General features: G+C 37.8%; 6 protein-coding genes across 8 annotated transcripts; 4 read left to right on the top strand and 2 right to left on the bottom strand.

Annotated features, from left to right (window-relative positions):
* Positions 1-56: 56 nt before the first annotated feature.
* On the top strand, positions 57-3,060 carry LOC135934460 (uncharacterized). Its single transcript, XM_065476217.1, has 11 exons — positions 57-192; positions 425-564; positions 628-835; positions 923-1,105; positions 1,236-1,368; positions 1,429-1,588; positions 1,642-1,812; positions 1,863-1,962; positions 2,023-2,180; positions 2,232-2,357; positions 2,426-3,060. The coding sequence occupies exons 2-11, from the start codon at positions 430-432 to the stop codon at positions 2,717-2,719; spliced, it is 1,668 nt and encodes a 555-aa protein (XP_065332289.1). The 5' UTR covers positions 57-192; positions 425-429; the 3' UTR covers positions 2,720-3,060.
* Positions 3,061-3,509: 449 nt separating this feature from the next.
* LOC135943381 (uncharacterized) lies at positions 3,510-8,757 on the bottom strand. Its single transcript, XM_065489920.1, has 21 exons — positions 8,419-8,757; positions 7,913-8,159; positions 7,739-7,855; positions 7,606-7,682; positions 7,340-7,541; positions 7,125-7,287; positions 6,882-7,054; positions 6,739-6,817; positions 6,459-6,689; positions 6,295-6,400; positions 6,112-6,188; positions 5,757-5,955; positions 5,218-5,464; positions 5,039-5,173; positions 4,905-4,981; positions 4,636-4,837; positions 4,410-4,572; positions 4,170-4,342; positions 4,040-4,118; positions 3,753-3,983; positions 3,510-3,693 (listed from the first exon to the last, which is right to left on the bottom strand). Exons 1-21 carry the CDS (start codon positions 8,606-8,608, stop codon positions 3,583-3,585), a joined length of 3,279 nt encoding a protein of 1,092 aa, XP_065345992.1. The 5' UTR covers positions 8,609-8,757; the 3' UTR covers positions 3,510-3,582.
* A 126-nt stretch (positions 8,758-8,883) lies between these two features.
* LOC135934463 (probable cytochrome P450 49a1) lies at positions 8,884-11,408 on the bottom strand. The gene is made up of 10 exons (XM_065476223.1): positions 11,075-11,408; positions 10,555-10,801; positions 10,380-10,496; positions 10,246-10,322; positions 9,987-10,188; positions 9,764-9,926; positions 9,516-9,688; positions 9,388-9,466; positions 9,110-9,334; positions 8,884-9,059 (listed from the first exon to the last, which is right to left on the bottom strand). Exons 1-10 carry the CDS (start codon positions 11,259-11,261, stop codon positions 8,946-8,948), a joined length of 1,584 nt encoding a protein of 527 aa, XP_065332295.1. The 5' UTR covers positions 11,262-11,408; the 3' UTR covers positions 8,884-8,945.
* Positions 11,409-11,487: 79 nt separating this feature from the next.
* LOC135934461 (uncharacterized) lies at positions 11,488-14,408 on the top strand. Of its 2 annotated transcripts, XM_065476219.1 has the most exons (12): positions 11,489-11,620; positions 12,011-12,126; positions 12,179-12,386; positions 12,456-12,641; positions 12,694-12,823; positions 12,880-13,036; positions 13,090-13,263; positions 13,319-13,409; positions 13,605-13,654; positions 13,713-13,817; positions 13,886-14,011; positions 14,067-14,408. In XM_065476219.1, the coding sequence occupies exons 1-12, from the start codon at positions 11,611-11,613 to the stop codon at positions 14,367-14,369; spliced, it is 1,656 nt and encodes a 551-aa protein (XP_065332291.1). In that variant the 5' UTR covers positions 11,489-11,610; the 3' UTR covers positions 14,370-14,408. The 2 variants fall into 2 exon arrangements, with proteins under 2 accessions (XP_065332292.1, XP_065332291.1); XM_065476220.1 differs by lacking the exon at positions 12,456-12,641 and having other exon boundaries at positions 11,488-11,620.
* A 1,297-nt stretch (positions 14,409-15,705) lies between these two features.
* LOC135933958 (luciferin 4-monooxygenase-like) lies at positions 15,706-18,232 on the top strand. Its single transcript, XM_065475440.1, has 12 exons — positions 15,706-15,764; positions 15,821-15,903; positions 16,038-16,245; positions 16,303-16,485; positions 16,607-16,739; positions 16,797-16,953; positions 17,020-17,196; positions 17,247-17,334; positions 17,394-17,443; positions 17,508-17,612; positions 17,668-17,790; positions 17,848-18,232. The coding sequence occupies exons 1-12, from the start codon at positions 15,755-15,757 to the stop codon at positions 18,133-18,135; spliced, it is 1,605 nt and encodes a 534-aa protein (XP_065331512.1). The 5' UTR covers positions 15,706-15,754; the 3' UTR covers positions 18,136-18,232.
* A 2,430-nt stretch (positions 18,233-20,662) lies between these two features.
* Positions 20,663-23,602, top strand: LOC135934462 (uncharacterized). 2 transcript variants are annotated; one of them, XM_065476221.1, is made up of 12 exons: positions 20,663-20,813; positions 21,193-21,308; positions 21,361-21,568; positions 21,635-21,823; positions 21,876-22,005; positions 22,062-22,218; positions 22,272-22,445; positions 22,501-22,591; positions 22,792-22,841; positions 22,901-23,005; positions 23,071-23,196; positions 23,252-23,602. In XM_065476221.1, the coding sequence occupies exons 1-12, from the start codon at positions 20,804-20,806 to the stop codon at positions 23,537-23,539; spliced, it is 1,644 nt and encodes a 547-aa protein (XP_065332293.1). In that variant the 5' UTR covers positions 20,663-20,803; the 3' UTR covers positions 23,540-23,602. The 2 variants fall into 2 exon arrangements, with proteins under 2 accessions (XP_065332293.1, XP_065332294.1); XM_065476222.1 differs by lacking the exon at positions 21,635-21,823.
* Positions 23,603-23,739: the final 137 nt, after the last annotated feature.

Raw genomic sequence — 23,739 nt, 5'->3', positions numbered from 1 at the left:
TACAAAATCCTTATCATTTGTTTGGATACTGTTTCGTTGCAAAGTACAATTCTGATAAGAACGCAAACCCACACATCATTTGGAATAGGTACGTGTTTGACAGTGTTTGAGACATTTCGTGGAAGCAAGCTAAACGGAGTATACCTATTTGATTGTTTAGCTACCGAACAAACCAGCAGGAATTTAGTTATGGTAAGATTGAAATCATTACTATATAGAATAGAATATAAAAATAATAAGATATGTGGTGCATTCAAATACTCTATGACATATAAATTTTCGTGTATAAAAAATACACAGGCTTCTTAAATTTAATAATTATTTTATCTTAAGAAATAGACTATATATGCTCAATATTTTACATTTTACTCGACAAATTTACGGCACTAAGTAAGATCCTATAAAAATTCTTATGAAAATTTAGTGAAAATGCTGCCACCAAATGGAATATACACATCTCCAACGCCCTTTGATCTAAGCTCTGTGGAAGAGAGCTCCGTGACCGACTTTCTCTTCAAGACCATCCGCAAAAATTTCGACAAACTTAAAGAAAAGGAATGGATGGTGAATTTTCCCCTTATTTTTATTTTCTGACGGTATATATATAAATTGACTGGAAATTTTCAGATCGATACAAATACAGGTACCAAGGTGTATTTCAGGGATGTGGAGGACGGTTCGAAAAAAATTGCCAGTGGTCTAGCGAGGCTGGGATTTAAAAACAGGGACATTCTTTACTATGTTACCTACGAGACGGCGGTATTGTACCTGGTGCACGTAGGTGTTTGGAGATTGAATGGAGCTGTTAGAGGATGCTACCAAATGGAGTCGGTTGGTTAGTTTAAAAATATTACTAATTTAACAGGGAAAAATATATAAATCATTAATAAGTTGATTATATAACTATTTGACTCGTTTATAGAGGAGTATGCGCGTCAGATAATAGAGACAAAAGCTACCTTTGTCTTGGTTGACGATGAAACTGCAGATTTACTTGTTCAAGCTATCAAGCTTGTGCCATGGCCGATTACACTGATTAATTTTGGAGGTTTGGACTTGCCAGGGTCTACATCTGTGGAAAAATTGCTTCAAGATGATTGCTCTGGTGAGTTCAATTTTTATGAAAGTTCTCCAAACAGCTAATATATGATTTGGTTGGCTATTTTATCTCATTTGCGTTAATTTTGGTTATGCACAGCAATTTTGATAGTTATTAAATTTTGATGTCACAATAGCTTATCCTGATAAAGTGGAAGTAAACTGGAAGGACGATTTTGTGATTGTTCCAAACACGAGCGGCAGTACTGGTCTACCAAAGGGCGTCATGCACACTCACTTCAACTTGATTTTCTACAACTGTCTCCTATTGTATTATTTGCGATAAAACAAAAAAAAACTAGTTTGTGTCTCTCGTCGCATTTATTACAGAGGCAAAGAAGAACTTTCTTGGACATTCATGACACCAATGTCAAATTACGCAATTGGTTGCTTAGTTTTTGCAGTCCAAAGCGTCGTGCACGGATGCACCATCATTCATTTGGGCAAATTCGAGAAGGAAAAATACTTTGACTATATGGAAAGGTTCAAGGTATAAGAGTGTTTAAATAAAACTTTAACTACAAGACTGTCGCAAATTTGCAGCCAGAACACGTTTTGATGTACCCGTTTGTGGCTACCTGGTTCGCAAGAAATGAAAAGTTGGATTCATGCGACTTGAGCTTTTTAAAAGGGATAAGCATCGGCGGCTCAGTGCTTGATCCGACCACAGTCGATTTATTGACAAAGAAATTGCCACAGATAAAAATTATTCAGGTAAGAAAATACACAAAATTAGAGTTTCCTTTCTATCATTTCTATTAAAGATCTACGGAATGACTGAAACATTAAATATCACCTGCACCTTAGTGGGTGATGAAAGTGGCAAATCTGATGACAAGAAAGTCATTGCCATCGAAAATCAAGGTACGTTCAAGTTAAAATTTCGAGGTTAACAAATCTAGAGCTTAAATCCTCTTTATTTAGGCGAAATTTGCATCTCGTGTGGAAAAATTCTTCCCACAATACAGGTCAAAGTGGTAGATATCGCAACTGGAGACTGTCTGGGGCCACACAAGAGGGGACACGTCCTTGTCAAAACACCCATAATGATGAAAGGCTATTTGTCTCTCAACCCTGATTCCGTAAAGCACACACAACCATTAAAAATCAAATTTAAGTTTTCAATTAATTAGCCGTCTCAATCGGACATTGATGAGGATGGCTGGCTGCATACTGGCGATGTTGGCTTTTTTGACGACATGGGAAACCTTTATATCAAGGATAGAGTCGGCATAATGTTCAAATATTTCATGTTTATCGTGAGTTAAAAACAGCTAAAGCAGTGTTTATGATACCAATCGCATGTCTTTTTAATAATTTGTAACAGGTGTCACCGGCTGAAATCGAAGTCGTCTTGCAAGAGCACCCTGACGTGTTACAAGTGGGGGTGGTCGGCTTGCCGCACCCTGAGAGCACCAGTGTCGCGAAGGCCTTTGTGGTGCGCAAGCCAGGGCGCAATTGCACCGAGCAAGACCTCTGCAAGTTCGTGGCAGACCGTTTGCCCAACTACAAGCATTTGCACGGTGGCGTCGAGTTTGTCGATCGACTACCTGAAAGCAGGGGCAACAAACTCGACAGGGTCGCTCTTAAGAAGTACGCAGTAGAGAGAATGGAGATGTGAAGAAATATGTACTTTCATGCGAGAAGTGCTTCAAATACTACTTCCGGTTAAACGGCGTTTCATAAAAAAAACATGTTTTGATTCAAATGAAATGCATCTCTACCTTTTGGTGTTTAGTTAATTTTACTGTGCTGGATTGTGCCACAGAAATTTCTTACTTGATTATTATTCATTGATATGTCTGTTGTACCAGAAGAGGGCCGGACTGCCATTGGCTGGCCCAACAATGAATCAATGGTTGGCAGCCGAAATCCTGGTTGAATTTTTCACGCCAGTCCTGGCCTGTGCGTTGTTCACTCTCGTGTCTCGTGTTTAATAAATTATTCGTCAATTCATTTTCATTATTTTTGGCTTGATTATTTGCAGTTGGACGTTGATATAATGTAAAATAAAATTTTGTAATGTCCAGATCACGAAAAATTTTAGATTAATAATATTCAACATACAATTAGTTTAGCTTATTTTGTTCTTCTCCATGTTAAGTTACTGAAGGTTTAGATTTGCAATCCATAGCTAAATGATGCAGCTGGTTTTACAGCAGAGTTCGGCAGGTTGCATAAAACTATCTCTCTTCATCAAGGCCACAGAGTATGCCAGATATCTGAAATCCTCTTGTCATGCATTTTCGTTTAAATGATGTTAAGGATCCGAGACTTATAGATAAGATTGTTAAGAGTGCACCATACAAGTAGTCTGTTGCAAGACTTTGATGTTTTTGTACCCTACCCAAGTTAAATAAATATTTTGCGTTCTTCAGGATTGGGATCGGTTTCTTGCGTCAAAAACAACATTTTGATCAAAAAAGATTTCATTTTTGCATAAAATATGAAACAAAATATGAAGATGAAACTGATTTGCGAAGTTTAATTTCTATCGATCAGCGTGTACCTAAGAGGCGACTCTGGGCCTTGAACTGCCTTGCTCACCAGTTTAACATCAGGTTGATGCCACTCTATTTTGAAATCAAGCAGCATCTATATTGAATATCATAAATTGAGTTTAAAACGAACCAGTCAGTAACATTAATTTTTACCCGTGCAACAAGTGACGCCATCTCCATGGTTGCAAATCTCATTCCTGGGCACTGTCGAACTCCATGCCCAAAAGGCTGGTAAACGTACGGATTGATTTCATACGCTTTCCTGCTCACGGGACATTTGGTACTCTCAGACCTGATCCAACGTTCAGGAACAAACTGCTTCGCTTCAGGGAAATACTCATCTTGCAAATACAAAGTACTATTGAACATAAAAAAGTCAGCTTTCTGTAAAAATAAAAATTAATAGAATAACTCTACATATAAATTAAATCGGAGCTAACATTTTTAGGTATCAGGTAGTTCCCGAGCACCATGTCCTTATTAATGAGTCTGGCATTGCCAACTGCGACCGGAGCCAACCTAATTATATGTTTTTACACAATAAATCTAGCATATCTATATCGCACATACCTCATCGACTCTTTCAAGCAAGCCTTCATGTAATTCATTTTTTCCATGTGAGCTGCAGTAATGCAATCATTTGGATCCTCTGGGACAACCGACTTCACCTCTTGGTACAATTTTTCCTGCACATCTGGATTTTTGCCGAGATAGTACAGGATCATTGCCGCTGAATTTGATGTCTATAATTATGAAATATTCGTTTGGAGACTTATCAATAGTTGGGGGTAAATTTATAAATTCAATTACAGTGTCAACGCCAGCAAGAATTATGTCCATGCCAGTAATGACAGCTCTCTTTGCGTTTGGGCTACGTTTCAACATTCTTTGAAGGACACTCATTTCAGGCGTTTCCGGTGCGTTTAAGTCCCCCATTTTATTCATTGCTCGTTCAACATACTTGTGGGATATTCTGCATTGTTAAAATTTCACGGCAAAATTTACAAGATTTCATAGATGCAAAATTATATCTTACTCGAGAATTTCTTCTTCACACTTTACGAATTTTTTCCAGGTTGGCGTATTCATGAATTTCCAAAACGGGATTTTGAATTCCAGGTCAAACATGAGGTCGAATCCAGCCACCACAGCATCAATCATTCGCTGTGCTTCTGAGCCTTTTGCAAGATTTGGCTCTAAACAACCCAAACGCGTGTCCAATGCAATCAGTGCAATTGCTAGTAAAATCATTAAGAAATACGATCAATGTTTTCCCCGTTGTGATAAGTTTTAAATTTATGTTACATTCAAGTGCCCACTTGCTAAATTCGTTTTTGAAATCTGGAGGCGTTTCCAACTTGTCGTTTCGTAGCATTTTCACCCTACATTTCAAAGAAGAATGTGCGTCTTATTTTTGTGTGATTAAAAGAAACTATTACAATTTGACAAAGTCCTTTGCGACTTCATCAGACTTTGGAATGTACTGATTAGAAACTTCAATTTTCATCATGGGCTGGTTGACGACCGTTCGAGCTTCCTGCCATTTCGGGCCGTTTCTAAAATTAAAGAAAAAACTTTCCATATATTTTAACAAGATGTGCCAATAATAAACACAAACTCATTAATAAGACCCTGGAAACCTTCAAAGAAATCTGGTCTGACTTTTTCTCGGAAGTAAGTAATACTCTGCATGGCGAAGCGCTCAGGCCACTGTCCCTCGTTTTTGTAAACCTCAGCAATCATGTCCGGATCAAATAGAAGAACCATATCTCTTCGCCCAGGAAGATTTGAAATCCTCACAATTTTTCCGTATTCATTTAAGAGAGAGTTGCTCCACTTAAAGAAATTCGACATGTCGAAGGTACCTGCATAAAATTATGAGGCAAAATAAGCAGAAGTTTATAATTTCGATAATTTAATAGTGAATAAGCATCTCAGTATAGGGTGCAGCTTATTGCTATAGTTGGCTAGAGTCAACTGCAGTTTATTTATTGTATAATACAATAAGTCAAGATCGGGTCAAATCCTTATCACGCGCAATAAAGTATTGATACACGTGCAATAATCACTTTGATGGTACAATTTTAGGCTGTTTAAAATAACTAAACGGTCATACTAGCTTAGCAACTTTTGAACAAAGCAAATGGTAATAATTACCTATTAATGGGAGGAACCTCCACGCATTGCCTATCAAGGGCAACGATTTTGGACCAGGAATCTCATCGTATAACCTGATGGAAGAGGAGACATTTGGATAAGAGGCAATTCCTGTTGAATGAATCCTTTGTGCCGCTGAAAGGATCCTCCAAATCCCGAGATTGGGTAGAAACCTTTTGGCGAGCATATCGCTTTGAAACTAATAGCACCAATTTGTGCTTTTTGACGGGCGCTGAATCAAGCGCATCAGTGCTGAGCGCGATGAGTTAACTGAATGAGAGTAGTCCTTGAAATGTTGTTGGTAGCCCCTGTTCCAGCAATTTGCAAACTGCGCTTATATTATCAGCTGCCTGACGTTAGAGTCGCAGCAAGGTCTTTCCATTTTAACCTCTTGCTTTATCATTATTTTTTTGTATTTGGTCCATCGCCATGCTAAATTATGTTTAGTTTTCAAAACACAAATAAAAATAGCAAATGACAGGTAAAAATTAAGAATATTAGATTTAATTCAATTTTCGATTCAATTAATACATTTAGCTTCTGTCGATGAGAGTGTACTTTAAAGGCGAATCTGGGCCTTGAATTGATTTGCTCACAAGTTTCACATCAGGTTGGTGCCACTCGAGTTTGAAACTGAGCAGCATCTGTGGAGTTAAAAAGTAATTAATTTTGAAAGATTTTGACAGCCTGGGAAAATTTTACCCTTGCAACAAGCGATTCCATTTCCATGTTGGCAAATCTCATTCCTGGGCACTGTCGAACTCCATGTCCAAAAGGCTTGTAAACGTAGGGATGAGTTTCAAACGCTTTCTTGCTCACTGGGCACTGGGCACTTTCCGACCGGATCCATCGCTCAGGGATAAACCGCTTCGCATCAGGGAAGTGCTCGTCTTGCAAATACAAAGTACTGTTGAACATGAACAGGTCGGCTTTCTGCAAGATATACATTAAACTTTTGCATTAATTAAATCACACGCCTAACATTTTTTGGGATCAGGTAGTTGCCAAGTGTAATATCCTTATCGATGAGTCTGACGTTGCCAACTGTCACTGGAGCCAATCTGTACGATCATATAGGGTTTGAAGTTTGAAAATAAAGTTTAACTTATTTTTCCACATATATACCTCATTGACTCTTTCAAGCAAGCCCTCATGTAATTCATTTTGTTCATGTGAGCTGCAGTAATGCACTCATTTGGATCCTCAGGGACAATCGACTTCACCTCTTGGTACAGTTTTTCTTGCGCGCCCGGATTTTTTGCAAGATAGTACAGGATCATTGCCGCTGAATTGGACGTCTATAAACAGATTCATATTTATTTGCGAGCTCTATAAATTAATTGTGTACTTGTAAACAAAATAAATTACCGTGTCAACGCCAGCAAGAATGATATCCATGCCTGTAATGACAGCTCTCTTCACATGTGGGTCGCGTTTCAATATTCTTTGTAGGACACTCATGTTAGGCGTTTCTGGAGCGTTTAAGTCCCCCATTTTGCTCATTGCTTGTTTGACGTACTTGTAGGAAATTCTACATTTTTAAAATTCTGTGGTATAGGTAAATTACTGAGATGACATCTTACTGCAAAACTTCTTCCTCGTATTTCACAAAGTTTTTCCAAGCTGGGGTATTAATGAACTTCCAAAACGGGATTTTGAAGTCTAGGTCAAAGCTAAGGCTGAAAACATTTATTACAGCATCTATCATTCGCTGTGCTTCAGAGTCTGGTGCTAAGTTGGGCTCTAAACAACCCAAACGAGTGTCCAATGCAATCAATGATATCGCTAAAATTAACAAATGATACAATTAAAGCTTCCTGTGTGTGTATATGTATTAAATTAATTTTACATTCAAGTGCCCACTTGTTGATTTCATTTTTGAAATCTGCAGGCATCTCCATCTTGTCGTTTCGAATCAACTTCACCCTAAATATTTAAGATGATTAAAAATTTGTTATGATTATTTTAAGTGTTTTTTTCACAATTTGACAAAGTCCTTTGCTACTTCATCCGACTTAGGAATGTACTGGTTAGAAACGTCGATTTTCATCATTGGCTGGTTGACGACCGTTCGAGCTTGCTGCCATTTCTCGCCGTTTCTAAAAAAATAAATTAAATTTGGTCTAGCAAAGCAAAAATATTTCAGAGAAACACACTCATTGACAAGACCCTGGAATCCTTCAAAGAAGTCAGGCCTGACTTTTTCTCGGAATTGCTTCACACTTTGCAAGACAAAGCGCTCAGGCCATTGTCCTTCGTTTTTGTAAACCTCAGCAATCATGTCCGGATCAAATAGAAGAACCATATCTCTTCGCCCAGGAAGATTTGAAATTCTCACAATTTTCCCATATTCATTCAAGAGAGAGTTGCTCCACTTGAAGAAATTGGTCATGTCGAAGGTACCTGCGAAAATTATATGCAAAAATAAAATAAAAAGTGACCATTAATAGTGGGATGCAGCCGGCCACACTTTGGTGTTTCGCAGGTTGCATAAAAAAATTCAAGGTCAGATCAGATCTGTGTGTCTCACACAATATCTGTATGTCCCGCTGTTATCACAATCACAAAGATAACTATTGTTTCAAAGTAAGAAATACTTTTAAAGAGTATAAAAATTAGTATATAAATTGATTTGAAAATAAAGTTAAATGAGGATTTTTACCGACAAATGGAAGGAACCTCCAAGCATTGCCAATGAGGGGCAACGATTTTGGACCAGGAATCTCATCATACGACCTGACGGGGGAGGAGATATTCGGAGAAAAGGCAGTTGCTACGGTTGAACGGTTCCTTTTTGCCAACGAAAGGCTCCTCCAAATCCAGGGATTGGGCAGCACATTTTTGGGAAACATTGCTCGGAGATCCGAGTAATGTCAAAAATTAGCGCTTTTTGATGGACGCTGGACCGAGCGTGAGTCAACAAAATGAAAGTTGCGATTGCAATTTTATCGTTAGCCCCTCCACCAAATTAAGAAGCTGATGTTTTTTATCATCTACCAAGCACTATAGAGGTATGTAGCAAGGCCATTTCTTTAAACGATAATTGCTATAATTATTATTGTTGATAAAGTTTTTATTGCTTAATCCTTCAAAAACGCTGTTTTCAAAACTAAAAAAATGACATACGTTTTAATTTAGATAATCTTTTATTAAAAATTAAATATGTTAACTGAGTGATACAAAAGGAAGTCACTTGTTGCGGTCAAGAATAGTAAATTGGAGGGGAGAGAGTGGAGTCTGCAGCGCTTTACTTATGAAGGTTAGAGGAGGCTGGTGCCATTCAACTTTGAACTCAAGCAGCATCTGAAGCAAAAATTAATATTCATGCCTGAAACCAAGGGATGCGACCTTACTCTCGCAATGAACGTTTCCATTTCCATGTTGGCGAATCGCATGCCCGGACATTGCCTCACGCCGTGCCCGAACGGCAGGAAAACGAACGGGTGTGCTTTGTTCGCTTTTCTCACTGGGCAACTTTTGTCCTCGCGCATCCAGCGCTCAGGTATGAATTTTTTAGCGTCGGGATAGTGCTCTTCTTGCCGATACAGAGTGCTGTTGAACATGAATATATCGGCTTTCTAAAAGCACGAGTCAAAATTGGAAGCGAAATTTGATTGGAATTGAGCCCGACCTGTTTTGGAATAAGGTAGTTATGAAGAACAACATCCTTTGGCAGTGCCCGAGCAGTTCCATTGACGACAGGTGCCAATCTGACAATGATTTAAGAAAAAATAAATTTTAAATTGATGGAAAATGTACCGCGTAGCTTCTTTGATGCACGCTTTTAAGTACTTCATTTTGTTCAAGTGTTCTGCAGTCAAATTCTCACATGGGTTTGCCAGGACGACGGATTTAATTTCTTGATAAAGTTTCTCTTGTTTGTCAGGATTGCATGCTAAATAATAAAGTGTGCACGCTGCAGTGTTGGATGTCTAGAACAATTAATTTAGAAATAAATTCTTCAATATAACGATATTGTGCCTAAAAAATCATTATTATTGTATTACTGTATCGACTCCAGCAAAAATCATATCCATGCACATGATAACTGCGCGTTTTGAGCTCTGGTCGCGCTTCAAAATCCTTTGCAACACGCTCATTTCAGGCGTTTCAGTTGCACTCAGATCTCCGAATTTGCTTCTCGCTTGGTCCACGTATTTCAGCGAGATTCTGTAAAGTGTCATTTCAATATTTTTAAAACCAATAAATAAGCTTTGAAGAGAATTATACTCAAGGACATTGTCTGAATATCCAATCAACGCTTCCATAGTTTTGGACGGAAACAATTTCCAGAAGGGAACTTTGAAGTCCAGCTCGTATGTAAGCTCAAATATTTGAACTACAGCATCAATCATCTTCTGTGCGTCAGAGTCTTTGGCCAAATGTTGTTGCAGGCAACCAAGGCGCGTATCCAAGGCTATTAAAGCAATTGCTAAACAAGTAATTCTTGTCAATACCGATCATCATGTTATAATATAAATATTTTCACATTCTAGCGCCCACTTGTGGATTTCGTTCTTGAAATCGGCAGCCATCTCCATGTTACTGCCCCTTAGAGCTTTCACCCTTGAAAATTAAGATTAATCAAATAACTTCCCAAAACCAATCTATAAATTGGCTCACAGTTTGACGAAATCTTTAGAGACTTGATCTGATTTTGGAACGTAGAGATTCGCAACTTCGATTTTCATCATCGGCTGGTTAATAATAGAGCGTGCTTGAAGCCACCTCTCACCATTCCTTCAAATTTAAAACAATTATCATTGTTACAGTTAAAATCAACTATGCAGTGTCTCACTCATTTACGATCCCTTGAAATCCCTCATAGAAATCAGGTCTGATCTTTTCCCTGTAATACTTCACGCTTTCAAATTTCATTCGTTCGGGATAAGGGCCTTCGTTTTTAAACACATCGGCTATTGTGTCTGGATCAAATATCATAATCATGTCTTTCCGGCCAGGCAAGTTGCCGATTTTGACAATTTTTCCGTATTCGTCTAGAAGAGATTTGGTCCATTTAGCAAAATCCGTTGTATCCCATGAACCTGTTATAATATAAATCATGAAATTAGTGGGAAATTAACTAACCCAGTGGCTAATTTTCCTTATTGTATACTAATGATAACGCAGACAACACAAAAAATATTTTATATCAATTAATTAATTGTCACTGGCTGCGTCTCTGAAATATTTTGCGCTAAGCTTACACTCGAGATTATGAAGAGCACCAAGGCCAAAGTTATCTTAACAACGTGATAATGAAGAAGTCAATTTGCAACGCAGAATTATATTTCAACTGAAAAGTTTTTCGTATATACCTATGTACGGCAAAAATCTCCAGGCGTTCCCAATAAGCGGAAGCGGTTTTGGTCCAGGAATTTCATCATATGACTTTACAGGTGCTGAGGCAGTAGCAGCAGCAGAGGTTGCTCGCCTTTTCAAAGCAATCAAAAACACCCTTTTCGCCAAAGGTGGCCGGTATATGGCCGGATTCGCAAGGAACATTGCGAGACTGTATTTTCAGAGGAATCCACAGGTGGACTACTAATATACACAGCAAAAATTGCAAATCAGCTGGATGATGACTTTCCTTTTTGGTGTATTATCCTTCGCAGGAGCCCCTCCACAACCATTCTGATTATCACACGGAGTGGGTTGTCCTTAAAAAAACCCATCGCTATTGACTCGAGCGCGCGCGATTATTTTGGACCACAAGGTCGAGTTCTCAATGAAGCCGGCGCACAAAAGACTAATTCGCGCATGCGACTCGCAACTATTCTAGCATTCTAGATTGAAGTAGGCTTTCCTTCATTCACTTTGTAACTAGCTACTCAGCTAGGAAAGTGCGGCCGCAATGGAATCTGGTGCGTATTTTAATATTTTTCAGTATAAATTGATGGGTTTTTTTCCTTAAAATCTAATATTGAAGATTGAAGACACTTTATTAAGAATATCCCTTTTGCTTTAATTATCTATTTTTAAGCATTTTTGAGTTACAAAAACGTTGAAGCCCTAAAAAGATTATACAGAGCTGCTGAAATTAATTTAAATCCACGGTAATTGGATTTCAGCACATTTGTAATGGTTTTAATTTCAGTGAAAGACATCTATAATCTTTCCCTGTGATACAAATGACTCTTTTAATTTCAAACAAATGAGTTTAAGTGCTAATTATATTTATATAATTAAACAATTGTCTATTGTAGCCTAAATTATATGTACACAATATTTCATTTACCAAACAACTATTTCAGCCCATATTGTTTACTCGTCCTACCCAAAAGTGCATATCCCAGAGGTGAATCTGCTTGACTTTGTCTTTGAAAGTCAAAAGAACTTCAGCCAGGAGGAACTAAACCGGCCATGGATCGTAGAACAAGAGAAGATTTTACTCGAAACCGATTTCAATTCTAGTTTTGTAGGTTGACGTGCCATCTGGGAAAAGTGTGACATTCCGACAGGCAAAGTATGACGCACAAAAAATAGCGAGCGGATTGGTCAAACTCGGGTTCAAAAAGGGCGACCTTTTGTTTTTCGTGACGACAGCTATGACGGAGCTATACCTCTTCAAGTTGGCCGTATGGATGCTTGGCGGCGGGGTCAAAGGGACCAGTGCAGTCGAGAGTCATGGTAATATAGTTATTTTGACATTTATTGTTAATCAGATAAGGGATGTTTTAATTCCCTATCATTTTCTAGAACACTATTTGCACCAGATAAACGAAATGCAAATCAAATATGTACTAACTGACTGTGAAACGCATGAATTTATCAAAAAAGCGATCGATGACTCAAACTGTCGCGGCGTCAAATTTTTCTCTTGCGGCGAAGTTGCCGTTCAAGGAACTGTCCACATTTCTAAACTCTTATCAGAGGACGCAATTGGTAATTTAAAATTCAAAATTTCATCCATCTACATCGATTGCATTTCTTCCAGTACTTCCTGAAGTCAATGTGGACGTGCGTAACGATACCCTAGTGATCTGCAACACGAGCGGAAGCACTGGAATGCCCAAAGGCGTTGTTCACACGCATTACTCATTCACAGCGAATTTGATCATGATGGAGTAAAATATTAAGAAATATTAAAACATGAGACTCATCACACAAAGCAATCTTTCAGAGCTCTGAAAATGCGACACTCTATTATGGAGTTTGTGATCAATTACGGGGTCGTGAATGTTTGCCTCGCAATGTACTCTTTGAAGTACGGTCTCACAGTATATCACCTAAATAAATTCGACAAGAATACCTATCTATCTGCACTCCTCTCTTTTAAAGTAAAATTTCACTATACTTTATTTATTTACAAATAGCCAAATCTACTTTTCAGCCTCGCTCAATAGTGTTGTATCCATATCTTGCCGCTTCATTTGCGAGAGATCCTATACTAAGCGATGTGCGGCAGCAAGGTTTCCTAAAGCATGTGATGATAGCAGGTTGGGTATTGGACTCGACAACTGCGGCTCTTCTCTCAAAAAACCTACCTGACACTCACATCCAGCAGGCAAGTTTTCTAAAGCTACACACGTTCAAAAGTTAGAATTTATGACCTGATATAGGTGTATGGCATGTCCGAAATTTTGTATGCCACTGCCACAGAAATACAAGATTCAGGAGAAGCAGCCAAAGTGCCAACTATCAAAATTGAAGGTATCAAACCACTGATATTCATGTTTTCAGTGATTTCATTTATATTGCTTCAGAAAAACTGACACCCGAAGTAATCTTTTTTTAAAAGAAGGTTACAAATTATTTACTTTAAAATAGAAAAAAGCAAATAGATATTCTGAAATAATTCAAATAATTAGTCACCATCGAGGCAACAATCAAAAGCTAATATTTTAGGACAAACCTTCACTTCTTCTGGCTCTATTCTGGCCAATATAGAGGCAAAGGTGAGTCAAAAGTTAAAATGTTTGGTGTTTTTATCTTAAATTTCCCCACTATGTGTAGATACTGGACTTGGAAACGAAGGAGCTGAAACCACCTTTGAAGGAAGGTGTGCTTTATATTCGCACTCCCGGAATGATGCGAGGATATTTTCGATCAAGCAATGGGGTAAGAAAACGTGGAGAGCAATAAACTTTGTCTTTCACTGATAATGATAAATGATGTCCTTCTCAAAGACTATCAAGTCTGATATTGACCAAGATGGCTGGATTTGCACAGGAGATGTTGCATTTTTTGACACTCATGGGCGAATTTACTTGAAGGAACGTGCCAATTTCATGTATAAATATTTGAGTCACATCGTATGTATAACAAGTTAAAAATCGTCATAAAAAATATATAAAATGAACTACGCAGATTGCGCCGAGCGAAATAGAGTGCCTTCTACAAGAGCATCCGGCGGTGATGGCTGCAGGTGTGGTCGGATTGCCAAATCTTGAAACAAACAACGTGACCAAGGCCTACGTTGTTCTGAAAGCAGGCCAGCACTGCACTCCTGAGGAACTGTGTGCGTTTGTCGCTAATAAAATGCCGGTGCACAAACAACTGCATGCAGGAGCAAAAATCGTTGAAAAACTGCCAGCCAATAGGGGAGGAAAGCTTGACAGGAGAGCTCTCAAGGACATGGCATTAAAAAAATGTGAAAAAATATGTTGCTAATTGAGGGATTACGAAATTTATTCAAATAAAAAAATGTGTTGGGGAAAATGGTGCTTTATTTTTACGTAGAACCTATTCTCCACCAATATCTCAATTAGAAACCATCGTTCAGCTCAATACACAGGTTTTATTTACTGGTGTGATAAACATTTTTTAAATACCTAAAAAAAATATAAATTCGATCGTGTTTCAAACGCTCATTTATATTGTGTCTTGCTCATTTTATTTAAAAATGGTGCTTTCGGAGTTGCAGAAAATTGAGAATCGTTATGAAATGTTGCATGGAGCAACTTTCATATTTTGGTATACCATCTTCTTCTTCAGTTGTTTGTCAATTAAAATTAACGATGAATAACGAAATAAATGCACATTTAGATCCTAATTAAAATGAAGTGCTAATGTAAAAGTGTGATCAAATTGTTTCGCTGTCTCAAAATTTAAAACGGGGGGCTTATGGAAATTAATTCTCAACGTTCTCATACTATGTTGCCTGCCAAAATAAATTAATAATTAGCCTCCTTGTATTGTGCAAATAAATTTTAATAATATACTGACAACAAGGTGCGTGCTCAATAGATAAATGTAATATGATTTACAAATTACAATTCATGAGTATGAAAGCAGCGCACGAGTGCAAGTTTGTTGCTGATCGATCTTATCGATCTTACTGTTTAACATAATATATTATCTGCACGGAAGTGACGCGCTTTGATAAAAATCTACTAATGGACAAAGGCGGCAAAGTGGACACGAGAGCACTTCTTCATCAATTTGCGATTTAAAATATTTGAAAGTAAACCGTATCAAATTTGAGTGTGTGTGCGTGTGTGTAGTATGGATTGCAAGATGTATAAGTATTCTATTACTACCAATAATTAAAAAATAATTCAATTGAGAACATACATACTGGCATGAGGTTTAAAACAGTTTTACATGTTGAGTTATGGAAGTCTATCATTTATAAAATGTTGTGATTGTTGAAATTTTATTATGTTGTCTTAGATAGCCAATTTTCACAAGTCATGCAACTTGCAGCTACGTCTTGAAAATTCTGGGAAGAAAAAACTGTAATATTATTAAAATAATTCGTATTTTATGAGAAAAAAAATGCAAATAGGAATTTTATGTTATTCTGATATTGCAATGACGATTGTTGAGACTAATAGGAATTGTGGGAAATTAAAATTTAATGAGACATTGAAACATGACACCAAGAGGTACGAATTTTCGAGAAACGTTATCTTTGAAAGAAATATACGGCCGCAAATATTGAACTTCTTTAAGACAGCTTAGTTTCTCGCATATAAAATGTAGAGAATAAAGCAAGAAATAAATGATCTCATTGAGACAGTTGCACGTCGCAAGAGTCGCCTCTAACAAGTACCATGCAGCAAGGTATGTGAAAATTTCCAGTCAACAAAAATTATAATTAAATTCAAATGAATTTTAAGGAGAAGTCCCTGAGACATCCTTCATGGACTTCCTATTTGGTGGTTTCGAGGAATCATCTAGCTACAAGGACCGACCGTGGATTGTAATGTTTTTAAGCTCTGAATCAATTAATTTGCAAAATTTATTACAATTCCATGACCAGAAAAAATTATTAATAATAGCTATAAAAGTATTAATCTTGTTCGGAAATTTCTAATTTGAAAATTTGATCTGCAGGTTGATATCCCATCCGGAAGATCAGTCACGTTTGGCCAAGTAAAGGAAGACGCTGTTAAAATCGCGAGCGGTCTAGTCAGACTGGGCTTTCGGCCAGGAGATGTTCTTTATTTTGTAACTTACGAAGCTGCACGTTTGTTCCTGGTCAAGATTGGAGTTTGGATGCTGGGTGGAGCTGTTCGAGGCTGCAGCCAAAATGAGCCTCCAGGTGATATTTTTCATTTTAACCACTCTCTAGCAAAGTATCTAATTGTAATTTTTTTAGATGACTATGCAAGGCAAATCAAAGAGAGCGCCGTTAATTTTGTACTAGTTGACTCAGAAACCATCCAAGTCATCCAACCTGCTCTGGATATCTTGAAGTATGATGGCTGTATCATTAGTTTGGGTGATGAGCCTATTCCAGGGACAACTCATATTTCTAAACTGTTAGCAGATGATGGCTCTGGTTTGTAGGATTTTTAGATTTCATAACATTTTAAAACTAAATCATTCTGCTGGCGTGCATTTAATTTGTTTCAAGATGTACATGTGTTACGGTTTTATAATATATTGCATCATCTCCTCAGCATTGAAACAGCCAACTAAAATTAATCCTAAGGAGGATCCTCTGGTGATTTTAAACACAAGCGGTTCAACTGGATATCCAAAGGGAGTGGTTCATACACACTACTCTATTGCTGAGAATATGAAATCAATGAGGTGTTTTGCAGAACTAATTTCATTGCAATTTCCTAAATAGAAATTATATTTGTTTAGAAATGTTCCACTTGAGGACTCAGTACTTGAATTTATGATCAACTACGGAGTGGGTTTTTTTACTCTCGCAATGCATTACCTGAATACTGGCCGCACCATCTACCATATCAACAAATTTGAAAGGGGAACCTATTTTGACTATTTAACAACATACAAGGTAAGAACGCCTCCGTCTGCAAAAACAAAAAATATACATTTTCTTTTAATAAATTGGATTTTGCAGCCTCGATCCATTCTGTTCTATCCTCATGTTGCTAACTGGTTTGCAAGATGCGATGACCAGCTTGAAACTCTGCGTGATGCAAACATCATAAAACTGATGTTAGTAGGAGGTTGGGTGCTGGATCCAACCACAGCAGATTTGCTCTGCGAAAAGCTATCCAACACTCATTTGATGCAGGTTCAAATACTTTTTGAATAAAATTCACATTTTTAATGCAACTGCACTAGGTGTATGGCATGACCGAGATTGGGAATTGCACTAGAACGAAAATAGGGCAAATAAAGCCATTAAAGCTGGATAGATGCACGAGCGAGGGTACAAACTTAAACTTACGCAAATTGGACAGTCTAATTTTACTAATATATGTGTTTTAGGACAGGTGGTTACTTCTTCTGGAATGTTTCTACCCTCATACGAAGGAAAAGTAAATTTTTATTTCTGATACTTTTTTTGAGCAGCATTTAACACGCTAAATTTATTAACATCAGATACTCGGTGTTGATGACAAGAAGAGAGTTGGTCCACACGAACTTGGGGAGCTATACGTGAGATCGCCCTGTATTGCGAAAGGTTACTTGATGCCAGGCAATAAGGTATTTGAAAACAATATGGCTAAATATGAAATATAGTTGACAATTAATTTATAAGGTGCAAAAATTAACTGACGAAGAAGGTTGGTTCCAAACTGGCGACCTCGGGATCCAGGACGAAAAGGGCAACATATTTATTAAAGAGAGGGCAAGGTTCATGTACAAGCATCGTGGGGATTTCGTATGTCTCTCCGTCCTACTTCTTTTTCTGTGACTATTTATATTTTCTTCCAAACAGGTGTTGCCCTCAGAAATCGAGGCTGTGCTTCTAGAGCACCCTGATGTCCAAGAAGCTGGGGTAGTTGGAATGCCTCATCCTACCACTAATAATACCTCAAGGGCTTTTGTGGTAATAAAAAAAGGCGGAAAGCGCAACGAGGAAGAGTTATGCAAATTCATTTCGGACCGGTTGCATTATAGCAAGCATCTTCACAGCGGGGTGCGATTCGTTGAAAAACTGCCCGTGAATAGAGGCGGCAAGTTGGACAGGAAAGCTCTTCGACAATTTGCACTTGACAACAATTAAATGTCTCCATCTTTAAATTCGTGTTAGTTGCTAACAGAAAAAGATGAGGAGAAATAGTGTAGAGATGATACAAATAAATAGAGTATTTTGAAAGTTTCTTAGCGCATTTCTATTTAAATTATCAAAATTTAAATTTCACTTAAAAATTAATACTTTACATTTGAAAGATTTTTTAATCACGTTACGCTCGCATTCACCAATAAGAGCAATTCCTTGCTGTAAAAAATTGTGAATTTTGCTCGTTGCTTTTTTTGACGTACTTGTAGGAAATTCTACATTTTGAAAATTTTTGTGGTATAGGTAAATTACTGAGATGACATCTTACTGCAAAACCTATTCCTCGCATTTCACAAAGTTTTTACCAACTGGGGTTTTAATATACTTCCAAAATGGGATTTTGAAGTCTAGGTCAAAGCTAAGGGTGATAACATTTATTACAGCATAGATCTATCATTCACTGTGCTTCGGAGTCTGGTGCCAAGTTAGGCTCTAAATCGTCCATGACCAGCTGATTACGTACTTAAATATACATAACGTGATAGACGAGTTCCAGTCCGGCTTCCGCAGGCAGCATAGCACGACCACAGCGCTTTTGAAAATCTCTGAGGACTTGCGGATTTCTAATTTCCGTGGTGAGGTAACCCTTATGGTTTTCCTTGATTTTTCAAAGGCGTTTGATTTGGTCGATCACGCTCTGCTGCTCAGGAAGCTGACGCAGCTAAATTTTTCTGATTCAGTTTTAAATTTTTTTAAAAACTTTCTAAGTGAGAGAGAACACGCGATTCGTGACAAGGACGGAAAATTCTCAAGGTGGGTCCGCATTGAGGCCGGAGTTCCTCAAGGGTCGGTGCTCGGTCCGCTTTTGTTTTCCGTCTATACCCACGACGTAGTGTATCTCTTTCAAAATCGGTGTAAGTACCATATGTACGCAGATGATATTCAATTGTATATTAATTGCAAGCCTGAGGAGTTGGAGCACGCTATTGCGGTTATGAACAGTATTTTGTGCGACGTGGTCGCCTGGTCGGAAAAGCACGGTTTAAAGCTCAATCCGCGCAAGACGCAGGTGCTAGTTGTTGGCTCTGAGAGATCGCACTCAAAGCTAAACTTGGCGCAGTTAAGTAAAGTTAAAATGAACGACACTGAAATTCAATTCAGTGATGAAGTGGAAACTGGCTGTGTTGAATTTGACTATAGTGACAAAGTAAAAAATTTAGGAGTTGTTTTTGACAAGCATCTGAAGTGGGTGGGTCAAATTTCTAAAATATTTCAAAAAGTTTATGGTTCACTTAAAAATGTAGAAAAATTTCGAAATGTCACGCCAGAAAAAATAAGAATTAAACTAGTAAAAACTCTAATGCTACCCCATTTTGATTATGGTGATATCGTGTTCTGTAACCTTAGCGCGGAGCAGCTGAATAAGCTGCAAGTTTTACAGAACAACCTCATGAGGTATATATTTGACGTCAAACGCGGGCAAAACTTGTCATCTTTGTATAAAAAGTGTCGTATCTTAAAGATTACAGACAGACGTCAATTGCATGTATTAACACAAACACATAAGATTTTGTACAATAATTGCCCTGAATATTTAAAATGTTATGTTACCCCCATGCGCGATGTTGACTTGATAGGCAGGTCCAGAGCTCATCGATTGAGGCTTCTGGCTCCGCGTGTAAATGTTACTGTGCCTGAACAGTGCTTCCAAGTGCAGTGCTATCGTCATTGGAATAGTCTTTCACCAAATTTGTGTATGAACGAGAATTCAAGTGCATTTAAGAAGAAAATTGAAGAAGCAATATTCTCAAGCTACCATTAATTATTACTTCCTTCCAAATGTTGTTCCTACATAATTGTATCATTACTTTATGGATGTGTGCTGATTTGGGGCAGAGTTGCCCTGTCAGCCCATAATAAAAAAAAACTTAATTTTGAAACTAAACAACCCAAACGAGTGTCCAATGCAATCAATGATATCGCTATAATTAACAAATAATGCGATTAAAGCTTCCTGTGTGTGTGTGTATATATGTATTAAATTAATTTTACATTCAAGTGCCCACTTGTTGATTTCATTTTTTAAATCTGCATGCATCTCTATCTTGTCGTTTCGAAGCAACTTCACTCTAGATATTTAAGATGATTAACTTTTTGCCATGATTAATTAAAGTGTTTTTTTCACAATTTGACAAAGTCCTTTGCTACTTCATCCGACTTTGGAATGTACTGGTTAGAAACGTCGATTTTCATCATTGGCTGGTTGAGACGACCATTCGAGCTTGCTGCCATTTCTCGCCGTTTCTAAAAATTTAAATTAAAATTGCGTTTAGCAAAGCAAAAGTATTTATGAGAATACTTTCACTGACAAGACCCTGGAATCCTTCAAAGTCGGGCCTGATTTTTTCTCGGAATTGCTTCACACTTTGCAAGACAAAGCGCTCAGGCCACTGTAATTCGTTTTTGTGAACCTCATTCGCAGGTGCCCCTCCACAACAATTTTGGACCACAGGATCGAGTTCTCAATGAAGCCGGCGCATAAAATATTAATTCGCGCATGCGACTCGCAACTCTTCTAGCATTCTAACAATAAGTTGAAGTAGGCATTTCTTCATTCACTTTGTAGATAGCTACTCAGCTAGGAAAGTGCGAAGAAAGCAGTGAGGCCACAATGGAATCTGGTGCGTAATTTAACATTTTACAGCATAAAATTAATGATGATGGTTTTTATAAAAATCAAGTAGATCAATTATTCAAATGTTCCTTTGCTTTTTTGAGCTAGTACTTTTTGAAGCATTTTGCTGAATGGCAAAATTTTTGAAGCCCTACAGCATAAACAGCAGCTGCTGAAAATACTATAAATCCATGTTAAATGGATTTCGGCACATTTGTAATGGTTTAATTTTCAATGATAGACAATATTTATAATTTTATACTTTGATACAAATTACTCTTCAATTTCTAACAATTCAGTTTAAATGCTAATAAAACTTAAAAAACAATTATCTAATCGTAGCCCTAACTTTGTTTAACATTTTATTTACAATAAACCTATTTCAGCCCACATTGTTCACTCATCCCATCCAAAAGTGCATATCCCAGAGGTGAATCTGCTTGACTTTGTCTTTGAAAGTCATAAGAACTTCAGCCAGGAGGAACTAAACCGGCAATGGATCGTAGAACAAGAGAAGATTTTACTCGAAACCGATTTCAATTCTAGTGTTGTAGGTTGATGTGCCATCTGGGAAAAGTGTGACATTCCGACAGGCAAAGTATGACGCACAAAAAATAGCGAGCGGATTGGTCAAACTCGGGTTCAAAAAGGGCGACCTTTTGTTTTTCGTGACGACAGCTATGGCGGAGCTATACCTCTTCGAGTTGGCCGTGTGGATGCTTGGCGGTGGGGTCAAGGGGGTCGGTGCAGTCGAGAGTCATGGTATTGTAGTTATTTATATTTATTGTTATAAGATAAGGGATGATGAAATTCCCTATCATTTTCTAGAACACTTCTATTTGCACCAAGTTAACGAAATGCAAATTAAATATGTACTGACTGACTGTGAAACGTACGACTGTATGAAAAAAGCAGTCGATGACTCAAACTGTCGCGGCGTCAAATTTTTCTCTTGCGGTGAAGTTGCCGTTCAAGGAACTATCCATATTTCTAATCTCTTATCAGAGGACGCAATTGGTAATTTAAAATTCAAAATTTATTCCGTCTACATCGATTGCATTTCTTCCAGTACTTCCTGAAGTCAATGTGGACGTGCGTAACGATACCCTAGTGATCTGCAACACGAGCGGAAGCACTGGAATGCCCAAAGGCGTTGTTCACACGCATTACTCATTCACAGCGAATTTGATCATGATGGAGTAAAATATTAAGAAATATTAAAACATGAGACTCATCACACAAAGCAATCTTTCAGAGCTCTGAAAATGCGACACTCTATTATGGAGTTTGTGATCAATTACGGGGTCGTGAATGTTTGCCTCGCAATGTACTCTTTGAAGTACGGTCTCACAGTATATCACCTAAATAAATTCGACAAGAATACCTATCTATCTGCACTCCTCTCTTTTAAAGTAAAATTTCACTATACTTTATTTATTTACAAATAGCCAAATCTACTTTTCAGCCTCGCTCAATAGTGTTGTATCCATATCTTGCCGCTTCATTTGCGAGAGATCCTATACTAAGCGATGTGCGGCAGCAAGGTTTCCTAAAGCATGTGATGATAGCAGGTTGGGTATTGGACTCGACAACTGCGGCTCTTCTCTCAAAAAACCTACCTGACACTCACATCCAGCAGGCAAGTTTTCTAAAGCTACACACGTTCAAAAGTTAGAATTTATGACCTGATATAGGTGTATGGCATGTCCGAAATTTTGTATGCCACTGCCACAGAAATACAAGATTCAGGAGAAGCAGCCAAAGTGCCAACTATCAAAATTGAAGGTATCAAACCACTGATATTCATTTTTTCAGGGATTTTATTTGTAAATGCATCATTTAAACTGACACCCGGTATAATCCATTTTTTAAAAAAAAGGTCACAAAATATTTGCTTTAAAATAGAAAAAATAACATTAAGATATTCTGAAATAATTCAAAATGTAATATACCAACAAGGCAAAAATCAAAAGCTGATATTTTAGGACAAACCTTCACTTGTTCTGGCTCAATTCTTGCCAATATGGAGGCAAAGGTGAATCAAAATTTACTTTATTTGTTGTTTTTGTTATGAAATTTCACCGTTTTGTTTAGATACTGGACTCAGAAACTAAGGAGCTGAAACCACCTTTGGAGGAAGGTGTGCTTTATGTTCGCACTCCCGGAATGATGCGAGGTTACTTTAGCTCAAGCAATGTGGTATGAAATCGTGGAGAGCAATAAACTTTGTATTTCATTGAAAATCATTCCTGTCTTCCTCGAAGACTATCAAGTCAGATATTGACCAAGATGGCTGGATTTGCACAGGAGATGTTGCATTTTTTGACACTCATGGGCGAATTTACTTGAAGGAACGTGCCAATTTCATGTATAAATATTTGAGTCACATCGTATGTATAACAAGTTAAAAATCGTCATAAAAAATATATAAAATGAACTACGCAGATTGCGCCGAGCGAAATAGAGTGCCTTCTACAAGAGCATCCGGCGGTGATGGCTGCAGGTGTGGTCGGATTGCCCAATCCAGAAACAAGCAACGTGACCAAGGCCTACGTTGTTCTGAAAGCAGGCCAGCACTGCACTCCTGAGGAACTGTGTGCGTTTGTCGCTAATAAAATGCCGGTGCGAAAACAACTGCACGCAGGAGCAAAAATCGTTGAAAAACTGCCAGCCAATAGGGGAGGAAAGCTTGACAGAAGAGCTCTTAAGGAGATGGCATTAAAGGATATGTGAAAAACGTTGTTTATAATTGAAGGATAGCGAAATTTATTTAAATAGAAAATGTTTTGGGGGAAATGGTGCTGTGTATTTTACGTAGAGCCTATTTTCTACCAATATCCCAATTAAAAATCATTGCGTTTAGCTCGAGAAACAGGTTTTCTCTACTGTATGGTGATAAACTTTTTTAAATACCTCTAATAGAATAAATAATT

This window comes from Cloeon dipterum, chromosome 1 (assembly GCF_949628265.1).
Source record: "Cloeon dipterum chromosome 1, ieCloDipt1.1, whole genome shotgun sequence".
Classification (NCBI taxonomy): domain Eukaryota; kingdom Metazoa; phylum Arthropoda; class Insecta; order Ephemeroptera; family Baetidae; genus Cloeon; species Cloeon dipterum.
The sequence above is the reverse complement of the archived record's forward strand: the minus strand, read 5'-3'. Positions and strand labels throughout refer to the sequence as shown.

Bases quoted from the DNA above. Each gene is read 5' to 3' on its own strand.
- LOC135934460 (XM_065476217.1), top strand. From the start codon at position 430: ATGCTGCCACCAAATGGAATATACACATCTCCAACGCCCTTTGATCTA. The intron at 565-627 runs GTGAATTTTCCC...GGAAATTTTCAG, and splicing joins TTAAAGAAAAGGAATGGATG to ATCGATACAAATACAGGTAC. The intron at 1,813-1,862 runs GTAAGAAAATAC...TTTCTATTAAAG, and splicing joins CACAGATAAAAATTATTCAG to ATCTACGGAATGACTGAAAC.
- LOC135943381 (XM_065489920.1), bottom strand. From the start codon at position 8,608: ATGTTTCCCAAAAATGTGCTGCCCAATCCCTGGATTTGGAGGAGCCTT. The intron at 5,465-5,756 runs GTAATTATTACC...AATTTTATGCAG, and splicing joins GAGGTTCCTCCCATTAATAG to GTACCTTCGACATGTCGAAT. The intron at 4,838-4,904 runs GTAACATAAATT...TGATTTTACTAG, and splicing joins TAGCAAGTGGGCACTTGAAT to CAATTGCACTGATTGCATTG.
- LOC135934463 (XM_065476223.1), bottom strand. From the start codon at position 11,261: ATGTTCCTTGCGAATCCGGCCATATACCGGCCACCTTTGGCGAAAAGG. The intron at 9,467-9,515 runs GTACATTTTCCA...AATCATTGTCAG, and splicing joins TGCATCAAAGAAGCTACGCG to ATTGGCACCTGTCGTCAATG. The intron at 9,335-9,387 runs GTCGGGCTCAAT...TCGTGCTTTTAG, and splicing joins ACTACCTTATTCCAAAACAG to AAAGCCGATATATTCATGTT.
- LOC135934461 (XM_065476219.1), top strand. The intron at 12,824-12,879 runs GTAAAATATTAA...GCAATCTTTCAG, and splicing joins GCGAATTTGATCATGATGGA to AGCTCTGAAAATGCGACACT. The intron at 13,037-13,089 runs GTAAAATTTCAC...TCTACTTTTCAG, and splicing joins CTGCACTCCTCTCTTTTAAA to CCTCGCTCAATAGTGTTGTA.
- LOC135933958 (XM_065475440.1), top strand. The intron at 16,246-16,302 runs GTGATATTTTTC...TAATTTTTTTAG, and splicing joins CAGCCAAAATGAGCCTCCAG to ATGACTATGCAAGGCAAATC. The intron at 17,791-17,847 runs GTATGTCTCTCC...TCTTCCAAACAG, and splicing joins ACAAGCATCGTGGGGATTTC to GTGTTGCCCTCAGAAATCGA.
- LOC135934462 (XM_065476221.1), top strand. The intron at 21,569-21,634 runs GTATTGTAGTTA...ATCATTTTCTAG, and splicing joins CGGTGCAGTCGAGAGTCATG to AACACTTCTATTTGCACCAA. The intron at 23,197-23,251 runs GTATGTATAACA...TGAACTACGCAG, and splicing joins ATAAATATTTGAGTCACATC to ATTGCGCCGAGCGAAATAGA.